General features: G+C 37.7%; 1 protein-coding gene across 5 annotated transcripts in view; it reads right to left on the reverse strand.

Annotated features, from left to right (window-relative positions):
- Positions 1-19777, reverse strand: part of LOC116095049 (EGF-like and EMI domain-containing protein 1) — a 599877-nt gene that overhangs the window by 21240 nt on the left and 558860 nt on the right. For all 5 annotated transcript variants that reach the window (XR_004120413.1, XM_031376552.1, XM_031376549.1 and 2 more), the window contains 3 exons: positions 11844-11963; positions 9290-9412; positions 2903-3040 (listed from right to left, as the gene is read on the reverse strand). Coding sequence is in view for 4 of the 5 variants with exons in the window: in XM_031376552.1 (XP_031232412.1) it covers positions 2903-3040; positions 9290-9412; positions 11844-11963 (381 nt within the window). In the remaining variant the exon portion in view is untranslated. The remainder of the gene's footprint in view (positions 1-2902; positions 3041-9289; positions 9413-11843; positions 11964-19777) is intronic.

A 19777-nucleotide genomic window follows, 5' to 3' on the forward strand; every position in this document is an offset into this window, starting at 1 on the left:
ATACATATAGGTCTCAACTAGCAAGGGATACAGACTCCTCCCATAATACTGAAAATATGTCTGACTACTATTGTTTGAGTTTATTTTAAACCATCTTACCATTTACATTGTTCTGGGAAGATTTCTTAGTTTTCTCTTGCACATTGACTTTAGTTTAAAAACTTAGCACAAACTTACTGTTTCTACAAATCATGTGGATGTGGGTATAGTGTACATGCAGGCCATGTGTGGGTATGGTATACACACATGTCATGTGTGGGTATACTGTATATGCATGCAATGTGTGGGTATGGTATACACATATGCCATGTGTAGATATAGTGTACATGTAAGCCATGTGTGGGTATGGTATATATGCATGACATGTGTGGGTATGGTATACACACTGCCACTTCAACCTTTATAGCACCTGATTTCTAAATGTCTTTATTTCTTTTCATATCCCTGATGAAGTTGTTGCTTGTCTGGTTCCTCTTGTGGTCATACTTTATGGCGTTTGCAGCTTCACAGAATGTCACATAGCAGCAGTGATGGAATGAACCACTCACCAGGAAAATCTAGCCCTAGTCAAAACTAGAAGACTCACAGTACTGAGGTGAACACTTCTTATCCACTCAGCTCTGAAAATTATCAGGCTGAAAAACCCCACCCTCTGTACACAGTCACTGAATAAAACTCCTCAACTAAGACATACCCCCTAGAAACTAGCCATGCATTTAATTTAGAATTCCACACTGAGGTCAGACAACTACTTTTTATATGACTGTCACTCCAAGGCCACTTTACACAGCTCTTGAGGTTTCAGGATGAGGCTTCTGCACTTGGGCAAGGTTAACCACTGGTGTGTTAGCTGGATTGTCTTCGTTTCTTGTACATTCTCATCTTTAAAAAATACCTTATCTTAACATATGATAGAATTCATTGTTGGTTCTACAAAAGTAACCAGTAACAAGAAGAGCAACCTTCTCATGGTCGAAGTAAATTATTGCCTTTGCCCTACTAAATATCTGGTCTTCAGAAATAAGCATTTTTATTGTTGAAATGAAAATGAAATAAAACAAACCGTAAGCAGTATAGCATTGCCTTGTTGACTGCAGAAATCTCATAAATATGCAGTTTTCTGCATTCTGACCCTGGCAGATGCTATACTTTTTTCTAGCTGTAAATAAGAAAAGTTTCTTGAATTGTACTTTTCAAAGACTAAAGATATTGAATTTAAAATACACACACATACAACACATATATGAAGAGAGACACAGAGAGACAGAAAGAGAGAGAGAGACAGAGAGAGAGAGACAGAGAGAGAGAGAGAGAGAGAGAGAGAGAGAGAGAGAGAGAGAGAGCCATGTGGTGGTTGCTCATGTCTTTAATCCTAGCATTTGGGAGTTAGAAGCAGACAGATATCTGGGTTCAAAGCCAGCCTGGTGTACATAGAGATTTCCAGGATAGCCAGGGCTATACAGAGAAACTCTGTCTCCCAACCACAAAAAAAAAAAAAACAACCAACCAACTAACTGAATGAATGAATAAATAAATAAACCTTTACAGTTTTCTCTATTTAGTACTCATATGAAGAACAAAATAAGAAGGGAAATGGGAAGGAAAGAAGGAAGGGAAGGAGGAAAAAAGATGATGGGAAAGTGAGCAAGAGAGGAAAACATAAATTTCTTTCGTAAATTTAAGTATTAATAAAGAAAGAAAATGTAGCATATTTATCATTTCAAGAGACCCAAGGAAAGCAATTTGTTCTTATATGTTGGACACCACAGACTCATAGCAGTGCGGAAGACATTATTGGATGAAGAAACAAATGCAATGACATTGTTTAGGTTTAGTAATTTGGTGAAAGCAAAGAACCATACACTCCATGCAATTCATTGTCTTATAATGCTGAAGCAAAAAACCCAAAATAATGGAACCTGGTGATTCAGTCACCTCTCTTAGTGCTTTGAATTATCTCACATCATGTTGGATGGTAAGCAGTGAAAAGGGAATTCTTTTGGATTCATACTACTATCACTTTAAAGAGAGAAAGCACATGGCGTCATTAAATAAATGAGTAAATATAGTATTTCTGCTCCAGGATGAAGAGGCATCATTATTTAAGAGAGTGTTTCAGAGGCAGAGCACAGTAGTGCTCCTTCCTCACTTCTTAGCAGAGATCTCCATGCAGCATGTTTTAATGAGGGAAGGCCAAATTGGGACTGCTCTTCTCACTGTTGCAAATGATATAACTGATAGTAATTGTAATGGCTACATGGTTGGGAACATGTATTGCTCTTGCAGTACGACCAAGTTCTCTTCACAGCACCTGTATCAGGCAGCTTACAATCACTAGAAAGTTTAGTTCCAGGGAATCTAACTCTCTCTTCTGGACTTAGTAGTCACCTGCACTCACATGGACACAAAATACACATACACAAAAAAGAATGGGTTTGACCTGAGATGTCCAAAGTGATTATCTTTTATACTTTTAGCAAAATTTGCCATTGCCCAACTGAATATTTATCCAACTCATTATCAAACTGAAAATCAATAGACATGATTTCATTTCTGCTTGAGGTAGGAAGATGTAGGACCCACAGTTGGGTCTTATGTTGGCATACAAATTTAATAGTTTAGATAGACCTTAGAATATGTTTTTCTGAAACAAACAATAATTTTTGTTTACATGGAGTTAATAGCCCCACATATCTCATTAAAAGTGTCTCAGTCTCCTTAATTCCAAGGTAAATATCTAAGTATTTGCTTCTCTTTGCTATGTATCAGTAGTCAGAGATACAATTAAAAGCACCTCTTAGTCTGAGGGGTGTGGCTCACAATGTCGCAATGTGCTTTAGCATGAAAGCCTTAAATGGGTCCAGAGAAACTTAGCATGAAGATGGCGTTTGCCAAGCATTACCTATGCATGTTTTCCCATCCGTATCGAGTTGATGTCCATGGTTACAGGAACAGTGGGCTCCACCCGTTGCAGGTTGGCAGTGATGAGAACAGCCACCATTGTTCTCCTCACAGATATTGACAATTTCTAATTCAATTCCTTTCCAAAACAAGCAAAAGAGAGCTATTGACACAACAATAGGGAAAATGGAATATATGTGAACGAAAGACATGTTTTCTCTTTTGAGAGGGTTACACATTGAGAGAAATACACTGACACTTTGCACACATAAAAGTAAAATTCAGAGGCATATCAAGATTTGAGTATTATACATGCCTATACTCTGTTGAACTACTAAGTGATAAGAAGTAATGATAAGGAAGGCAATAAGAGTCCAATCAGTTGCTACTAAATGTTTTAAAAAGTCACTTCCTTTAGTGAATAAAAAGTGTGCATGTATGTGTGCACATATGTGTGTATGTATATGTCTGTGTGTGTGTAAACTAATGAATATTCTTTTCAGTGCCTGTGGCACATGAAAATACTGTTAAGAATATCTTGAAATTAAAGATATTAAACCGATGTACTCGCTGTCATGTGATTTGTATCATGTGAGAGTGCTAACCAGCTTTGATTCACATAAAAGGCACTTACCGTATTAGCACACTACTACCTTAAAAAACATGTAACCATCCCTGGCATACGCTAGTAATTTGAGCATATTGGTGAGCATCAGGCTCAACATATGAATGTTGACTGGCCTGAGCACTTAGATGTTGTAGCCTTATTTTCTAAACGAAGATACAAGAAGTAATCAAATACTTGAATCAGTGTTTGAGGAATAGAATTTCAATGCACTGCCTCTTTGTGTAGGCACTCTGTTCTCTTCATACCAACATTGGCTTGTTTCCTTATGGTCTTAACACCTGAATCTGGAAGAAGACAAAGAATATAAAAAAGAACAAGACAAGTGTGCCTGGGATTGTTGCACCCCTTGTAAGCACCTTTCATCATTGTCGATGCTTGAAGATTTTATTCTCCAAGACTGGAGTCCATCAGCACAGCCTCTTGCTACAGCACATAGCAGCCTGTAGGCCCTCAAGGAACACTGCAGGTCCCTGTCACTGCCAACCCCACTGTGCCTTCTTGGTTTGGCCATAGCAGCTTATAGCAAGTATTTAAAAACACATTCACAAAGGTGAAGGTGAAATAAAGGACGATTATGCCAATCGACTACTGTTGAAAGAAAGAACCTCTCTAGGCTGAAGACTGAGAAAGTCATAACAATAAAGAACCAGAGAGTGGAGTGCTTTTTAAGCATAGGCTAATACAGAGAACATGACACAGAGCTGAGCACATTTCCTGTTTGCCACTAGATAAAGAGGTATTTAAACCAGGGTTGCTATCTTCTAATCCATCAGGACAATCCCCATCAGTTTCCAAAAAAAAAAAAAAAAAATTAAATTGACTGATGTGGAGTCACCCTCTAATAGTACATAGAACATTGTTGGTGTCAAAAACCAGGTCTCCCAGGTTAAATTCTACCCACTCAGATTGATTGCATTAAGATGAGATTCAAACAAGAACTCACTTAAATTTTCTTTTTGAACGCTAACATATATAGCTATATAAATAGACGTTGGATATAAGAGCCAATTCTCAACATCAGATTTATTTGTGTTTGATACCTTTATTAGGCAGCCTGAAGGTAATATTACACAGTGTTTTAACTGCACATTCATAGTTTTTATTACAATTTACCATGAAGAGCAAGTATGGTATTTCCCCCTCTGGTACTATGCCAGTGTTTCAACTATATTAGAGTACAGAGCATTTCAGAATTTAGATATTTCAATTAGTAAAAAAGAAGCTGCATTAACACTGAGAAACAAGATCATGGAGATTGGTTTGATGACTTTCCTTTTTTACCTCTTCAGTATGAATTCATGATCGTCATTCCAGGGTATCCAATGCTTCGCTCTAACCTCCTTGGACACTGAGCACACACACACAGTACACATACAGACATTCAGGAAAACATTTATGCAATAAGTGAACACAAACTGGTTCACAAATAAGGATAACAAACTGGTGGCTCTAAACTTGGGGAAAGATCTAGTTCATTCTGGCCACAAGTGTCAGAGACAAAAAGAACCTGGCCTCTTTAGTCCAGAATGTGAGCTCCAACTCAGCACTAGCCTTAGAAACGTCAATTTCTTCTGTGCAAATTTCCATAGCTGCCCATATCCTGTGGGCATAAGGAGTCCTGCAGAAGATTGTCTGAGGTCACTGGGAACTATAAGAAATTCTCTAATACTCTTCAGTGCTTAAGGGGAGAAAAAACAGAGAACAGTCTATCTGAAAATGACTGTGTACACTCAGCCCATTCTTGCTAGGTGCCTAAGGTGCTCCAGGAATATAGCTGAATATAGTTGTTTAAGTCATATATACCTAATAAAATACTAATCCCATTAAAACACATAGGCTTAAGTGGATCTAAGCTCTGTGTAGTGGTGCACACTACAATGGCAGCACTTAGGAAGCAGAACCAAGAAGACTGTCCATGAATTCTAGGCCAGCCTGGACTACATAGCAAGTTTGAGGCTAGCCAGGTCTACGATTTCTCCAGAAAGCCAAGACGAGCAAAAATAAATAAATAAATATATAATTCCAACCTTAGATCTACAACTGGGCATTAAAAGTAAGCTGACATTTTAAGTTCTTGATCTGGATGATTAACAAAGGGCTTACTTTTCTACTATACAAAAATCAGCCAGGGGCCACAGATACAGCTCAGCGATAAAGGAGCTTCAGCCGAGGTTACAACCTGGGTCAATTACCAGGACACACATGTCACAAGGAAAAAAACAGACTGCTGAGGGTTGTACTATAATCTCCACCCACATTGTTATGGCACACACACACACACACACACACACACACACACACACACAGGAATGAGCCACACGCCACATACCCCCACACATAAAATAAAATTTTAAATTATACTTAAACAGAATCTGTTTTTCTCATAGGTGACAAATATGTCATTTGCTTGATAGATACAAAACATAAAACATATGTATCTGATAGCATAATGTTAAGTTGAGAATCCATTTGATGAGAATCTCAACTAATTATGAAATGTGTGGACCTTTCTAAATTCGAATCACAAGACAGTGAGTATGAATTCACGGCACTCTGTGAGGACTCAGTAGGGCTGTATTATAATATATTTCAAGATTTCCTCAAAAGAAATTGAATAACCATAAAGCCTCTTGTAGGACAAAGGTGAAACACTTGGCTTTACAATACTTGCATTACACACAGGTGGCTACAGTCACAGTTAAATATCATTACACTCTTAAAAGATTTTCTCTGCCTATGGGTTTAGAGAAACCTCAGAACACAAATTTTCACATAAAGGTTTGTATGCCAGTAGTAAATACTGAGGTCTGGGGATGACTGTGGAGAGAACGTAGTTAAATACTCCCCATCAGGAAAGTAAATGTGAAGCGGCACTTCCACCTAATACATCCCACTCTAGGGCAGATTGCTTTTCTGAGTAAATTCCAAAGAAAACCTCTACCTCATAAACCACTATTAATAAGGATCCCTTCTTCCATGGTAGCAGAGAGTGTACTAGTCAGATTGTAAGATTCATTGGCACATTTTCAAATATGCTCATCCCCTAAAACCCTGGCTATATTTTAAAATCAAATATTAATAAGAAAAATTCCGTCCATATTTTCTTCTTCTCAAAAGGGGATTCTGGCAGACATTCAAATAAACCCAACTCCAGAAGTCCTTTCTTAATTAGTAGTCAGTTTCCCTCCCATTTTATTTGCCTTGTTCTTTACAAGGCAAACATCATGGTGTAGAAACTGTGCTATACACACAATCGTAATGCATACATGAACTTGAAAGATAGATCAGCAAACCAAGAAACAGAATTTTACAAAGAGGAGGTGACTATCCTGACTTTTAATGGTGTGTCCTCAGGAAGAATGTGAGTGTGCTCATTTGTCTATTATTCTAGCAGTGTTCTTTGCCTTATACCAATAAAAATACACACAGTATGCAGAAAACATATGGTAAAGGTACAGAGCTTGCTTACGCAGAGGACAAAGGCCACTTAAGTCCCAGCCCTAAGACTCAGTGAATTTTACTATGAGGGTTTTGGCTTTAGTGGTGGGTATGAAAAAGTGCAAAGGGGATCTTTGAGAAAGGGGTCCCAACCCAGTTGCAGTAGCTGTCAATCATGTAAGGAGGCTCACTGAGAACACAGTTAAGAGATATCATTAGAAGTAAAGAACAGTGGCCAGGCGTGGTGGCACACTCCTTTAATCCCAGCACTTGGGAGGCAGAGGCAGGCAGATTTCTGAGTTCGAGGCCAGCCTGGTCTACAGAGTGAGTTCCAGGCCAGCCAGGGCTATACAGAGAAACCCTGTCTCGAAAAACCAAAAAAAGAAAAAAAAAAAGAAGAAGAAGTAAAGAACAAAAATTAGCTATTGAGATTAAGTAGAAATATGAGGAGAAATTACACCAATGTAAGTGTCCAAAAGAAAAGGCATTTCAGAACAATGGAAGCAATTATCTTAGTTTGATTTTTATTGCTGTGAGATAAACAACCTGGGAAAGAATATATTATGTATATAATTATGAATGTATGTATGTATATACATATATATTATGTATATATATAAAATACATATACACCTATATATGTATTATATATACATATGTATATATAATATTCTACTCAATCATAATTCATGATCCAGTGAAAGCTAAGGCAGCAACACAAGCAGGCAAGGAACTAGAGGCAGGAACTAAAGCAGAAACTGTAGAAGAACACAGCTCACTGGCTTATCTTCTATGGATTGCCCAGCCTGCTTGCAAGCTTCATGGATTGGCCCTTCCACATCAGTCATAATCAAGAAAACGGCCTACAGCCATCCCTACAGGCTAATCTCATAAAGTAATTTTTTCAATTGAAGTTCCCCCTTTTCAGATACCTTTGCTTGTGTCAGGTTGATCAAAATTATCCAACACAGTAATGAAGTACTGAAAGTCACCAAAAACCTGATAAAACTGGAGAGGTTTTAATTTTATCTGGCAACATGGAAGGACAGAGATGGAAGGGTCCATTGAAAGACAGAGATGGAGACCTGTTAATATGGGCTGAGGAGAAGATAGAACATGAAAGAGGGAAACTATTTTAGCTAACTTTTTCCCCTTTGTGAAAATTCTCATGAACTCATTGGCAAGTACTTTTATGATAGGAAATGTTGGAACTGACAATTTAGAAGACAGTAGTGATGATTCGTATGTGAAGAGGATTATTATGTGAGTCAATCTCTTGATTGCTGTCTATTATGAGATATCAGTTCCCAAACACAGCAAAAGAAATGCCTTTGGCAGCAATAGGATCAACCCCTTTGTACTAATAGGGATTGACATTTTCCCTTATAATTCTATTGGACATTTGGGGAAACTTGTTACCCTGCATGGTAGTTTGCATCTGGTTTTTGATGCTGTAAAAGTCAAAAATAGATAAAAGCAAAGGTAGTAAGAGTGGATGAGTAAATTTGTGAGAGCTGATGTTTAGAAGATTATGGAGGTAGAAATGGGGAGACTGAAAATACCTGTGTGTGGGTACCAGGTAGCTCTGAGCTTAGGAAAGTTTTACAGGGAATGGAATTGACTAGGAAGGATCTCCGATAGCAGCTACAACCAATAACAGCCAACTCCTTAGCCTAGCGTTTAAAATACATCTCTAACAATTAAACAATGCAACTGAGCTGAGACGGGGAATATAGTACCACCAGGAGACACGGTTAATTAGTGCTTGGAAAACAAGCTATAGGGCTGAGTTCCATGATAAGCATGTGAAAGAGCAGGGCCATGTGAAGAGGTGTGGATAAAAATGTCAAGGACAGAAGAAGCCACTACTGAAGACGCACTGGAGCATCCTATGTGTGTGGGGTGCAGTCCCAGACTGCAGCTGTTCTTTCCTTTCATGTTTTCTTTACTCATGATGGTTCCTCTTCTTTGAGCATTACAGTGGAACCTCTAGTGTTTAGCAGAGGTGGTACAAGAAGATAGGACTTCACCAAGCATCTGAGCCATGAATCCAAGAGTTTCAAATTAGAAGCCCTGAGATTTAAACCCCACTGACTATTCTGTGGACTACAAGGCAGACTTATTTTTCTTTGGCTGCTTCCTCAGCAGTAGAACAAAGCAGATTACACTTCTCTATCCCCATCATCACTCTGTTCCACCAGGCAACATGCTTGGGAACTTCTGCTTAGCCAAGAGTTTTCAACCTCATTCTTTCAATTATTGCTCTTGCTTTATACTTGTAGTGCATCGCTGACTCCCAAGACTACCATGGTTGCTACTTACTGTAACAATGTCTTCCATCAGCTCCTAGCTCAAAGCCAGGGTGGCAGGTACACATGAAGGACCCCTTTGAGTTCACACAGTGATGAGCACAGGGAGCGAGCTCTTCAGCACACTCATTTATATCTGCAGGGAAAGACACATAGTAGCTGCTTTAGCAACTCCAATTCTAATTGTAAACTATAAAAATGAATACCCTAAATGCTACCTTCCACTTAGCCTCTAATTTTCAGCATATCACTAAATACCCAGACTACATACAGTCAGTGAAGTGGAGGTATTTGTGAGTAAGCCAGTTTTATGACTGCATCCTGTGTTGGCCAGATGCTCATTTGTATCATGTCATATCTATTTGAACCAACTGTTATTAATTTAAGAAAAGACTGAATGCAACTATTAATAATAATAATTCTAATCTATTTCTCAACAGTACAAATAGAAGCCATTGTAATTTGATGCTATTAATATGTCATATTCTTGAACAGATATCCCAACTCCATGGTATTTTTATTTTTGAGATCCTACCTTAATTACAACATTTTGTCCCCTCCCTTCAAAGCTTCCATATATCCCTTCTCATTCTTCTTCAAATTTGTGGCCTCTTTTTTCATCAATTGTTATTGCATGAACATATTATAAGTATTATATATTTATATACATATATATACATATATACACATGTAAGAATTATATAGGTAGAAATACACACACATACACACACGTATTCCCAAATATAACCTATTGTGACTCTCTGTTTTAAAGGAGAATGTGAAATGATGGGCAAGTCAGACATAGAGCCTTTCTCACAGCAGTACAGACTTGGTCCATGTACATTTTTACACTGTTATAAGACATGCCATCTGATGTTGGTATCCTCTCTCTCTCCTGGAAGTTATGGTAACTTCAACTCAATGCAATTTCAGTTTTGTTTGAAGAGGTCCTGTCCTGACACCTCTTTTCTGACTAGTGCATTTTATTTGCACATACCTGCATGCCAGTCTCCATCCTCTTCTATTGTTAGAGCACCCAAATATGCAGTGGTGGTGGAGAGAGATTTATAGGATTAATGTATCGGCTATTTAAATAGGAGTCTGGAAAAATGAAAGTTATATATTTTTCTATGGATCTTGCTTGTCAGTTTAAAAAAAAATACTACTTAAGATCCTCTACTATCCTTACTGTCAGTTGCTAGGAAAAATGTGTGCTGTATTGTATCTGTTATGCCATGTTCGGTTGATATCCTTGGGAAGCCTGATCTTTTTGAAGGGAAACTGAGAGAGAGTGGATCTGGGAGAGAAGGAAGGGGGTGGGGACTGGGAGAATGGGAAACTGTGGTTCAGATGTATTGAAAACAAACAAACAAACAAGAAATGAAAACCAGGGGCTGGGTAGATGACTCATCAATACCACTGTCTGATCTTCTAGAGGACCTGGGTTCAATTCTCAGTACCCAAATGACAGCTTATATCCTCTGTAACTCCAGTTCCAGGGGTTTGATGCCTTTTTCTGTCTGGCCTCTGTGGGTACTGCATGTACATGGTATGCAAACATAAAGCTAGGCAAAGTACCCATACACATATAAAATAATAAAACAATAATTAAATAGAGATATGGAAATCAAAGTGGTATATCTTTACCAAAATAATATGTTTAAAATCCATAAATCCTTTGTTTCATTTTATTTATTTTGTGTCAGAGGACAACTTGTAGCAGCTGGTCCTCTTCCTCCACCTTGTAGGTTCTGAGACCTTGAACTCAGGTTTTGAGGAATGACATCAAGTACCTGTCCTAGCTAAGCCATTTCATCAGCCTCCATTTTTCCCCAAAACTTTCACACTGATTTTTGTGTCTGGTTACTATTCAACTTCTCAAATGTTTATCAGTTCTGTAAGTCAAGGAACATTTTGCTGTTTTCATAATTAATCCAAATATACTGTTTCTCCTTTTATGAAGATGTCATGATACAAATGAAGAATTCTGTGGTCTCTCAGAAGTTATTAAAACAAAGAGTATCCCACAGGAATTCCTTCATCCTCCACTGGTGCCAGTCATGCAGTAATTTAGCCTTTTCATCTTTGAACTGAAGTGTGTCTGCTTTGCTATTTCTGGAAACAGAAATGTGTAACCTTGTGTTTACAGGGTTTCTTTCTCTTCTCATTTTAATTATTCCTAACTTCTGAGAGCCTAATTTGCACATACTTGCTTTTCAAAGGTTACCCCACCTCTGTAGTCTATAATCAAAAACTCCCTGTGTGGCTATGGAGGGTTTTTAAATATTAATTCTGGATTTCATTTTTTTTTTTTAAAAGGAAACCCAGAAAACAAAAAGCATTACTTCTGAAAGCACACTAGGTCATTTTTTTCTACAATTATATTCACTGAGATTTTTTTTGTAGCCTTATAAAAATACTTTTCATAATGATCAAGTCAAGAATTAAAGTATTTCTTTATAGTATAAATAAAAATACCTTTTCTCCTACCTGCTCCAAGTGTTCAATCTGACTATGACAGAATTTCAAACAATTACCCAATTAAGACATCAGCTTCAGCTTCCTACCTTCGCAGTTCTTTTTGTCTTCAGACAGCTGGTACCCAGCATGACAGGCACACCTGGCCATGCCATTTTCACTTTGACATAAGTGAGCACATCCATTCGCACCTGCACAGGGGTCTGTATCTGCAAAGAATGAGACTGTGAGTGTTTGCAAGTCATTCAGTTTAGAGAAAAGGTCAGCTCAGAACTTTGGGAAGGTCATGGAACACTTGACCCTCCTGAAGGGAGAGGCTAATTAACATTCCTCAGACCACAGGGTGGGAACTGACCTGCAGGCAGGATGGATGGTTGCCCACCTTCAGACAAGGGAAGTCCTTGTTACCTCATTCTCTAGAGACCAATCAGTTTAAAAAGTCACACTGTTCGGCCAATCACGTTCTGCCTTATGGCTGCTGTCCTGAAACTATAAAAACTCACTGAACAAGATGCGCAGGGTCGATAACTATCCTGGTATAACCCCAGCCCACTGGAACAATAAATTCTGTAAGACTCTGTTGAGCCTTAGCTTAACAGAGACCCCCTGAGTGAACCACATGGAGCCTGGATCGATGCAAAAAGCAAGAGGATTTTATTGTTCCAGTGCACTGAGGTTGTCCCAGATCCGAAGGAGAGTCATCCACCCTGCACGGCTCTCTCGTTCAGTGAGTTTTTATACAGTTTTCAGGGCAGCAGCTGTTAGGCACAATGTGATTGGCAGAACAGTGTAACTTTTTAAATTGATTGGTCTTCAGGGAATGAGGTGGCAAGAACTTCCCTTGTCTGAAGGTGGGTAACTGTACATCCTGCGGAATGTGTTCCCACCTGCAGGTCAGTTCCCACCCTGAGGTCTGAGGAATGTTAATTAGCCTCTCCCTTCCGGAGGGGCAAGTGTTCCATGACCTTCCCAAAGTTCCTGAGCTGACCTTTTCAATTCCTCTTGCTTTTTGCATCAATTCAGGCTCCACGTGGTTCACTCAGGGGGTCTCTGGTAAGCTATGGCTGGACAGAGTCTTACATTAGGAAGACATGCAGAGTAGAAGGCAGGACAAGGAAAAGTCACTGAGCTATTGAAGCCACTCATTTAAAGGTGGTCAAGGAGCTCTCTTGCTTCTCTCTTGCTCTCTTGTTCTTCCCTTTACCCCTCTCTCTATGTGCTCATGGCCAGCCGCTAATCCTCTCTCTCTCTCTCTCTCTCTCTCTCTCTCTCTCTCTCTCTCTCTCTCTCTCTCTCTCTCTCTCTCAGCCTTTCTCTGCCTCTAGTACCCTCTTAACTCCCCTCCCCATGCCCTAAATAAACTCTATTCTATCTCTATTCTATACTAAAAAAGAAAAAGTTGATCAAGGATTCCAGAATAGTTTTTCCCACTTTCTTACAGAACTCATTCAACAAATGCATTTCTGCTTTGCGATTTGAGCTCTGATTCTGAGTAAAATAAATATAGAGATCAAGGCCACAAAGGACTTAGCTTAACATCCCTGTCTCCAAGGCCAAGGTCTTGTCTCCTGCCCTCTAATGCAGGAGGGAACCAACAAACTGTCCATAATAAAAACCTTCTTTCTCCAGATTCTTTCTGACATTTGGTCAGTAGTCCCCATGTCCGGAAAAGACAATTAGAGAGACAAAGGGAGGATCCCCAGCACCTGTTGGGAGAGATTTGAATTTTTTCTTTCTTTTGAGAACAGGGTATTTGTATGTAATTAAGGCTGACCTTGAACCTAACCTGACAGCCCCCTTCCACTCCTCCCTCCCACCCTACCTCAATTCTGGCTTCAGAAAGCCAGGGTTACAGCCATGTATCACCATGCTCTCTGGTAATTCACTTTCAAATGTCTAAGAGCAATTATTGGTCCTAGACTATAATTATTTTTATAAATAGTTCAGTGATGTTTTCTTATATTTGTTAAAGACTTTTGAATTTGAGAAATGTTCATTTATTTTGTACTTTTCTTTTCTGGTAATGTCTTTTCTTAGCTTTGGGATAGGGTAATGCCAGTCTCACAAAATGCATTCAATGGTGTTGTGTATGCTTATCCTAGCTGAACTAGAGCCTTGGTCTGAATTCTTTAAGAGTTTGGTGGAATTTGCCTCGGATATGTTTTGGAAAACTATGAACATTGACTTAGTTACTTGATCAAACATAGGGCTGTTCAGACTACCTTTTTCTACCATGAAATTGCCATTTTGAATTTTTAAAGAATGGATACATTTTTATATAGGTTATACAAAGAAACTTATGGAAATCATTGGAGACTGGGGATATTCCTTTGAATGTAAAATTACAGAAAGGGCTTGGGGTATCTTTTGGTTGCAGATTGCCTCTTTAGTTTATAAATAAAACATCTGGAGTTTAGTTTTAAAAACAAAAAACAACCAACCAAACAAACAAAACCTCAGGGTTTATACATATCCAGGATTTCTTCCCAGAAGCACAAGATAACAATGTAAATTGAGACACCATTACAAAGACATTAAGAATTATGGAGACAAAACTATGATGTTGCACTGACTGGCTGACAATTATAACTCTTTCAGCAGCACTTGCATGGTACACAATCTTTTTCAATGCACAGAAGGCCCTGAAAATGACAGTCCATGAGCTCAGTCAAAACAAGACATCAATGCATATAAAATGATTACAGTGGAGTTTTTCTATTTGTCTATCTGCCCGCCAACAACAGTTACATGGATTTTAGGCATCCAAACTCAGGTCCTCATGTCTAGTCAGTAAGCCATTTTCCCACTGTGCTATTACCAGCCCAAGGCAAATATTTTTAAATAATTAAAACCAACATTGAAATGAGTAAGAGAAAATTGAAGCAGTGTTTAAAGAATTGGGGAACTTTAAGTATTTATATCAAAAGTCAATGCTAAAATTTAGAAATTTCAAAAATTATACAAGGTAAATCCCAATTAATAGAAAAAGAACTCATTCATTTTTACCTCAATAAATAAAATTGTTAGAATATAATGTCTTTTTTTTTTTTTTGGTAAATCATATCCAGGATTTAGAAATCCTATCTCAGTGCTACAAAAAGTAAGGTGTGATGCTTCTCAACAACTCCAGATGATACACAGATAATAGTATAAACATAATGTCAGAGAACAATAATTTAAATTACCATAGACAGAAATTCTATATTACATATTTACTGATTTTCCAATGTTTATCAAAATGACAATGCCCCTAGAATCCTCCTATATTGAGTGGAAACAAAAATTTGTTTAGAGAGTCAAGGCACTTGCTGCGAACCCTCACCTGAGTTCCATCCTGAGCCTCATGTGCTGAAATGAGAGAACCAACTCTGGTAAGCTATCCTCTGACCTCCATATACATGCAGTGGCATGTGTGCTTACATGAAACACCACAAAGCACCACGTGTGCGCCCACACAACAAATAAATACATGTAATATAATTTTTAAAAAGACACCATGGCTATGTTTTATATGGTTAAATGTGCACATGGAATATAATCCAATAATACTGTTGTAAGCTAGTTATGATGTAATAAAGGCTACTTCATAAAAACATGGAATGAAGTATTGATAGGTCTAAAAGTAGATGAATTGACAAAACATTATGTTGAGCGAAAGAGGCCAGACAAATGATCACATTCAGACTAATTCAATTTACATGACCTCTGCAAAGCACAGGTCTAATCCCCAGTGGCAAAAAGCTGGCCTAAGTTGCTTGGGTTGTATGATGCCTATTCTTGGTTTGTCAGCTTGACTCCATCTGGCATTAACAAAACACCCAAGCAGCTAGTCACACATAAGAGGGATTTTTACTTAATTAAAGTATTTGAGGAATGAAGACCCACATTATATCTGGGCCACACTTTTTTTGTGGCTGCCTACATAAAGGACTCTAAAGGAAAATGTTGGCTTTGTGCCTGCTTGCCTTCATTCTTACTGGCAAGTTCATCTATCCTGTAGCTGAGACAAAATTTCACTAGCGTTAAAAACCTACTTCTCCAGAATTTCAGTGTATATTGAAGACCAGCTGAGTCATCTGTGACCTGTGACTGAACAACTGTTGAATTCTGGGGTTTTCTGTTGGGTGATAGCCATTGTAAGACTATCTGTATCACAGTCTGTAAGCTAGTCTAATAATTCATGTATGTATATATATCCATATTTTATTTCCAATTTTAGAACATATAGATTCATATTTTATTTCCAATATTTTCAATATTTTGTATATATATATATATATAATCCCCATACAAAACAGCATTTTTCCACTCATACCCATAACAAATAAGTACATGCTAGTGCATTGTCATCTTAATAAACCTTGAAAATGTCAGTAAATATATAATATAGATTTACTGTGTCTATGGTAATTTGGACTATTGTTCTATGACTTTTTTTGTTTGTCAGACATATGTATATTTTCCAACATTAGTTATATATAACTTTATATAAGTGTATATAACTATATATAATTATATATAAAACTAATGTTGGAAATTAAATATTGTAGAAATGGAAATAAGTAATTAAGTAATTTAAGAAATCATATATGTATGTAAGTATGTACATATGAATTTATGTATATTATCAGTTCTGTTCCTCTAGAGAACCCTAACTATCCAGGTTAGGAATAGTAAAACATTATATGAGAGGTTTCAAAGGGGATGAAAATATTCAGATAATTTATTATGGTGATAAGTGTAGCAATTTAATCCTTTAAGTTTTGAGTTCAAGTTTCTGTATTTTATTTAACACAATAGTACCACTAAAAAGTTGAAGTTTTAAAGCTACAATGAGATAAACGAGAACTATCATTGTGAGTGTGTATGGTTCATAATCAAAACATATTCTTCATGGCCTAATGAGTACTTGGGCCCTCTTCAGAGCCAAGTGCCATGTCTTATTGATTCTTCTTTTAACACTTGCTTAATAAACTGATGTGAAATGTTTTAAGGCAGTGCAACTGACCCTCTCTTTATTTCTCTTGGAGAGAGAGTGGCTGCATCAGCCTTCCTTCTTTTGTGGTCTCCTTGCCTGAACACTCATTGTCCTGGCAGTGGAACTCATATGCATTCCTTTTTCTATACTGAATTCTATTTACTGTGTCCTCCATGGAACCTTTCTCATTGTTGTTAGTGGCCACTTGTATTCTTGATAGAATCTGCTTTTCTCAAATGGGATCCTTTACAATACCAATGAGGATATTTGTAAATGTTACATGATAAAAAGCTTCTAACATTGAATAAACTTCTGAGTGAAGGAAAAAATGCTCTATTGAATTTCTCAGAGCTTTTTAATGTGAAATGCATTTTGGTCATCCCAGGATGGTAGGGTATTTGAGTATACCATGCATTTTGATGCTGACATATTTATTGGAAGTATATTTGATAAGTTAATCTTTTTAAAATTGTATTAATTTATTATGCATACATGAGTGCATATTTGGTGGTTTGAATAGCTTGAATGGTTCCCATAAACTCATATGTCTGAATACTTGGTCCGCTGTTGGTGGATCTATTTCAGAAGGGTTAGGCAGTGTGACCTTGTTGGAGGATGTGTATCATTTGTGGTGGACTTTGGGGGTCTCTCCCCATTTTACTTATAGATTCAAGATATAAACTCTTAGCTGTTCCTGCCACCATGCCTTTGCTCCATTGTCATAGAATCTAATGCTCTGATTAACTAAACACTTGTTTTACTAAGTTGTCTTATTCATGGTATTTTGTCATAGTAACAGAAAAAATAACTAAAGCAGAAGTTGGTACCAGGAAGTGGGATATTGCTGTGATATGTCTGACCATGCTGTTGTTAGCAGAAATTTAGAATTTAAGAGTTAGAACTAGAAAAGTGCTTGAATGCTGAAGGAGGGCTTCCACTTCCTGTTCCCCTTGCCTGGATAGTCATTGTCCTGGCAATGTGTCTAAGATGCATTATGTTTTTCTAGAATAGATTCTAGCTCCTGACTCCTCCATGGAACCTTTCTCATTGTTCTCAGTGGCCATCCTAGCAGGATCTTAGAAAGACAGTAGTATTGAAAGTTAAATGGACTATGGAGGTCCAGCTCAAGAGGTTTCAGAGGGGAACAATATCAGCAACTGGGGTGGAGACCATTCTTGTGATATTTTGGCAAAAACTGTGGCTGCTTTCTGCCTTTGTCCAAAGAATTATCTGAGGCTAAATTGAAAAGTAATGAACTTTATTATGTATCCATACTACCCCTCAAATGCCCTTTAATTTTAGCTGTCTCTATATCCCCCCTTTCCTCTTTCCACCTAATCCTCCCATTCAAGTCCCCCATCCATAATTATCTATTCTATTTCCCTTCCCTAATGAGATTTGTCTGTTCCCACTAGTCTCTTACTCTATACCTGCTCTCTGTGATTCTGTGGATTGTAGCCTGGTTACCATTGGCTTCACAGCTAATAACCTCATAGAAGTAAATGCATACCACATTTGTCTTTCTGGATCTGCATACCTCACTCGGTATGATTTTTCTAGTTCCATCCATTTACCTGTGAATTCTATGTCGCATTTTTTTCCCAGATGAGTAATGTCCATTGTGTAAATATATCCCATTCTCTTTATCCATTCTTATACTGAGAGACATCTAGGCTGTTTACAATTTCTGACTATTGTGAATAGAGTGACAATGAACATGGATGAGCAAGTGTCTCTGTGGTAGGACAAAGTGTTTTTTATATGCTCAAAAATGGTATAGCTGGATCTTGAGATAGATCTATTCTCAACTCTCTGAGAAAACTTTCTGAAAAATACCAGCATTTGTTTTTATGATCTTAGCCATTCTGACAATATATATATGTATATATATACATATATATACACATACATATATATATATGTGTATATATATATATATATATATATATATATATATATACTTTTCCAAATAATGGGGGAGAGAAAGGCCCAACTGGCTATCTCTTCTCAACAAACAAATATCCCATACCAGGATTGAGTTATTATAATTGAGCTTTTGGTCACATGTGTCCATGGGGATCCCCAAACAATCCAGGCTGTTGTCAAAACTATAGGTTGTTCTCAAATGACTGAGAGTAAGCTCCCATAGCTGAAGACAACACCTACACACCCTACTGGACTTGAAGATGTCAAGCTGGCGTCTCCGTAGAGCCTTCAACCACTACTTTTTAGCATCTTTTGCACAGGAATATACTCCGCATGATACCAAAGGAAAAACATAAATACCTACACAGCCACAAATTTCGTAACCTACAATGCTGTCCTGCTTGCAAGATATGGTAGGGCAATGTTGGCACAAAGTTTGTGAGAGTAACTAACAGATATCCGATGTAGCTTACAGCCTACTCCATTAGCTGGAACCCAATACCTAACACTGCTTGGGTGACCAAGAACCAGATATAGATAGCTCTTGAACCTAGGGTAAAACCAAGTAACATTTGTCTAAAAAAAAGAGAAAAATAAAAATATAAAAGGAATAAAAAGAAAAACACATATTGATAAAATGAGTCCTAATGATATTCTGCTATTTTCATAGACCAATGCCTTGAGCAGTTACCACCAGAAAGGGTTCCTCCTGCAGTAGCTGGGAACAATGTAGAAACACACATCCAGGCATTACACAGAGAGGATATTTAGCCCTAAATGGGACGACTCCATCTAATCCTTCTCCTCAGAGCTCAGGGAACCATGCAGAAAGCCTGTAAGAGCCAGAGGTGGATGGAGGACAATTAGAAACAAATTAAATAAGCAAAGCAAAACAAAACAAACAAAATAAAACAAAACAGCCTCTAAATCACTATGATCAAATCTTGTACGAACTCACAGAGATGAAAGCAGCATGCACACATCCTCCATAGATCTCTACCAAGTTCTCTGCACACATATTATGGCTTTCAATTTAGTGAATTTTATGGAATTCCTGAGTGTGCAAATGAGTGAGTTATCATTCATGTAACACCTCTTGGGCTCTTTTCTGTTTGTTGG

Source organism: Mastomys coucha, unplaced genomic scaffold (assembly GCF_008632895.1).
Source record: "Mastomys coucha isolate ucsf_1 unplaced genomic scaffold, UCSF_Mcou_1 pScaffold17, whole genome shotgun sequence".
Lineage (NCBI taxonomy): Eukaryota > Metazoa > Chordata > Mammalia > Rodentia > Muridae > Mastomys > Mastomys coucha.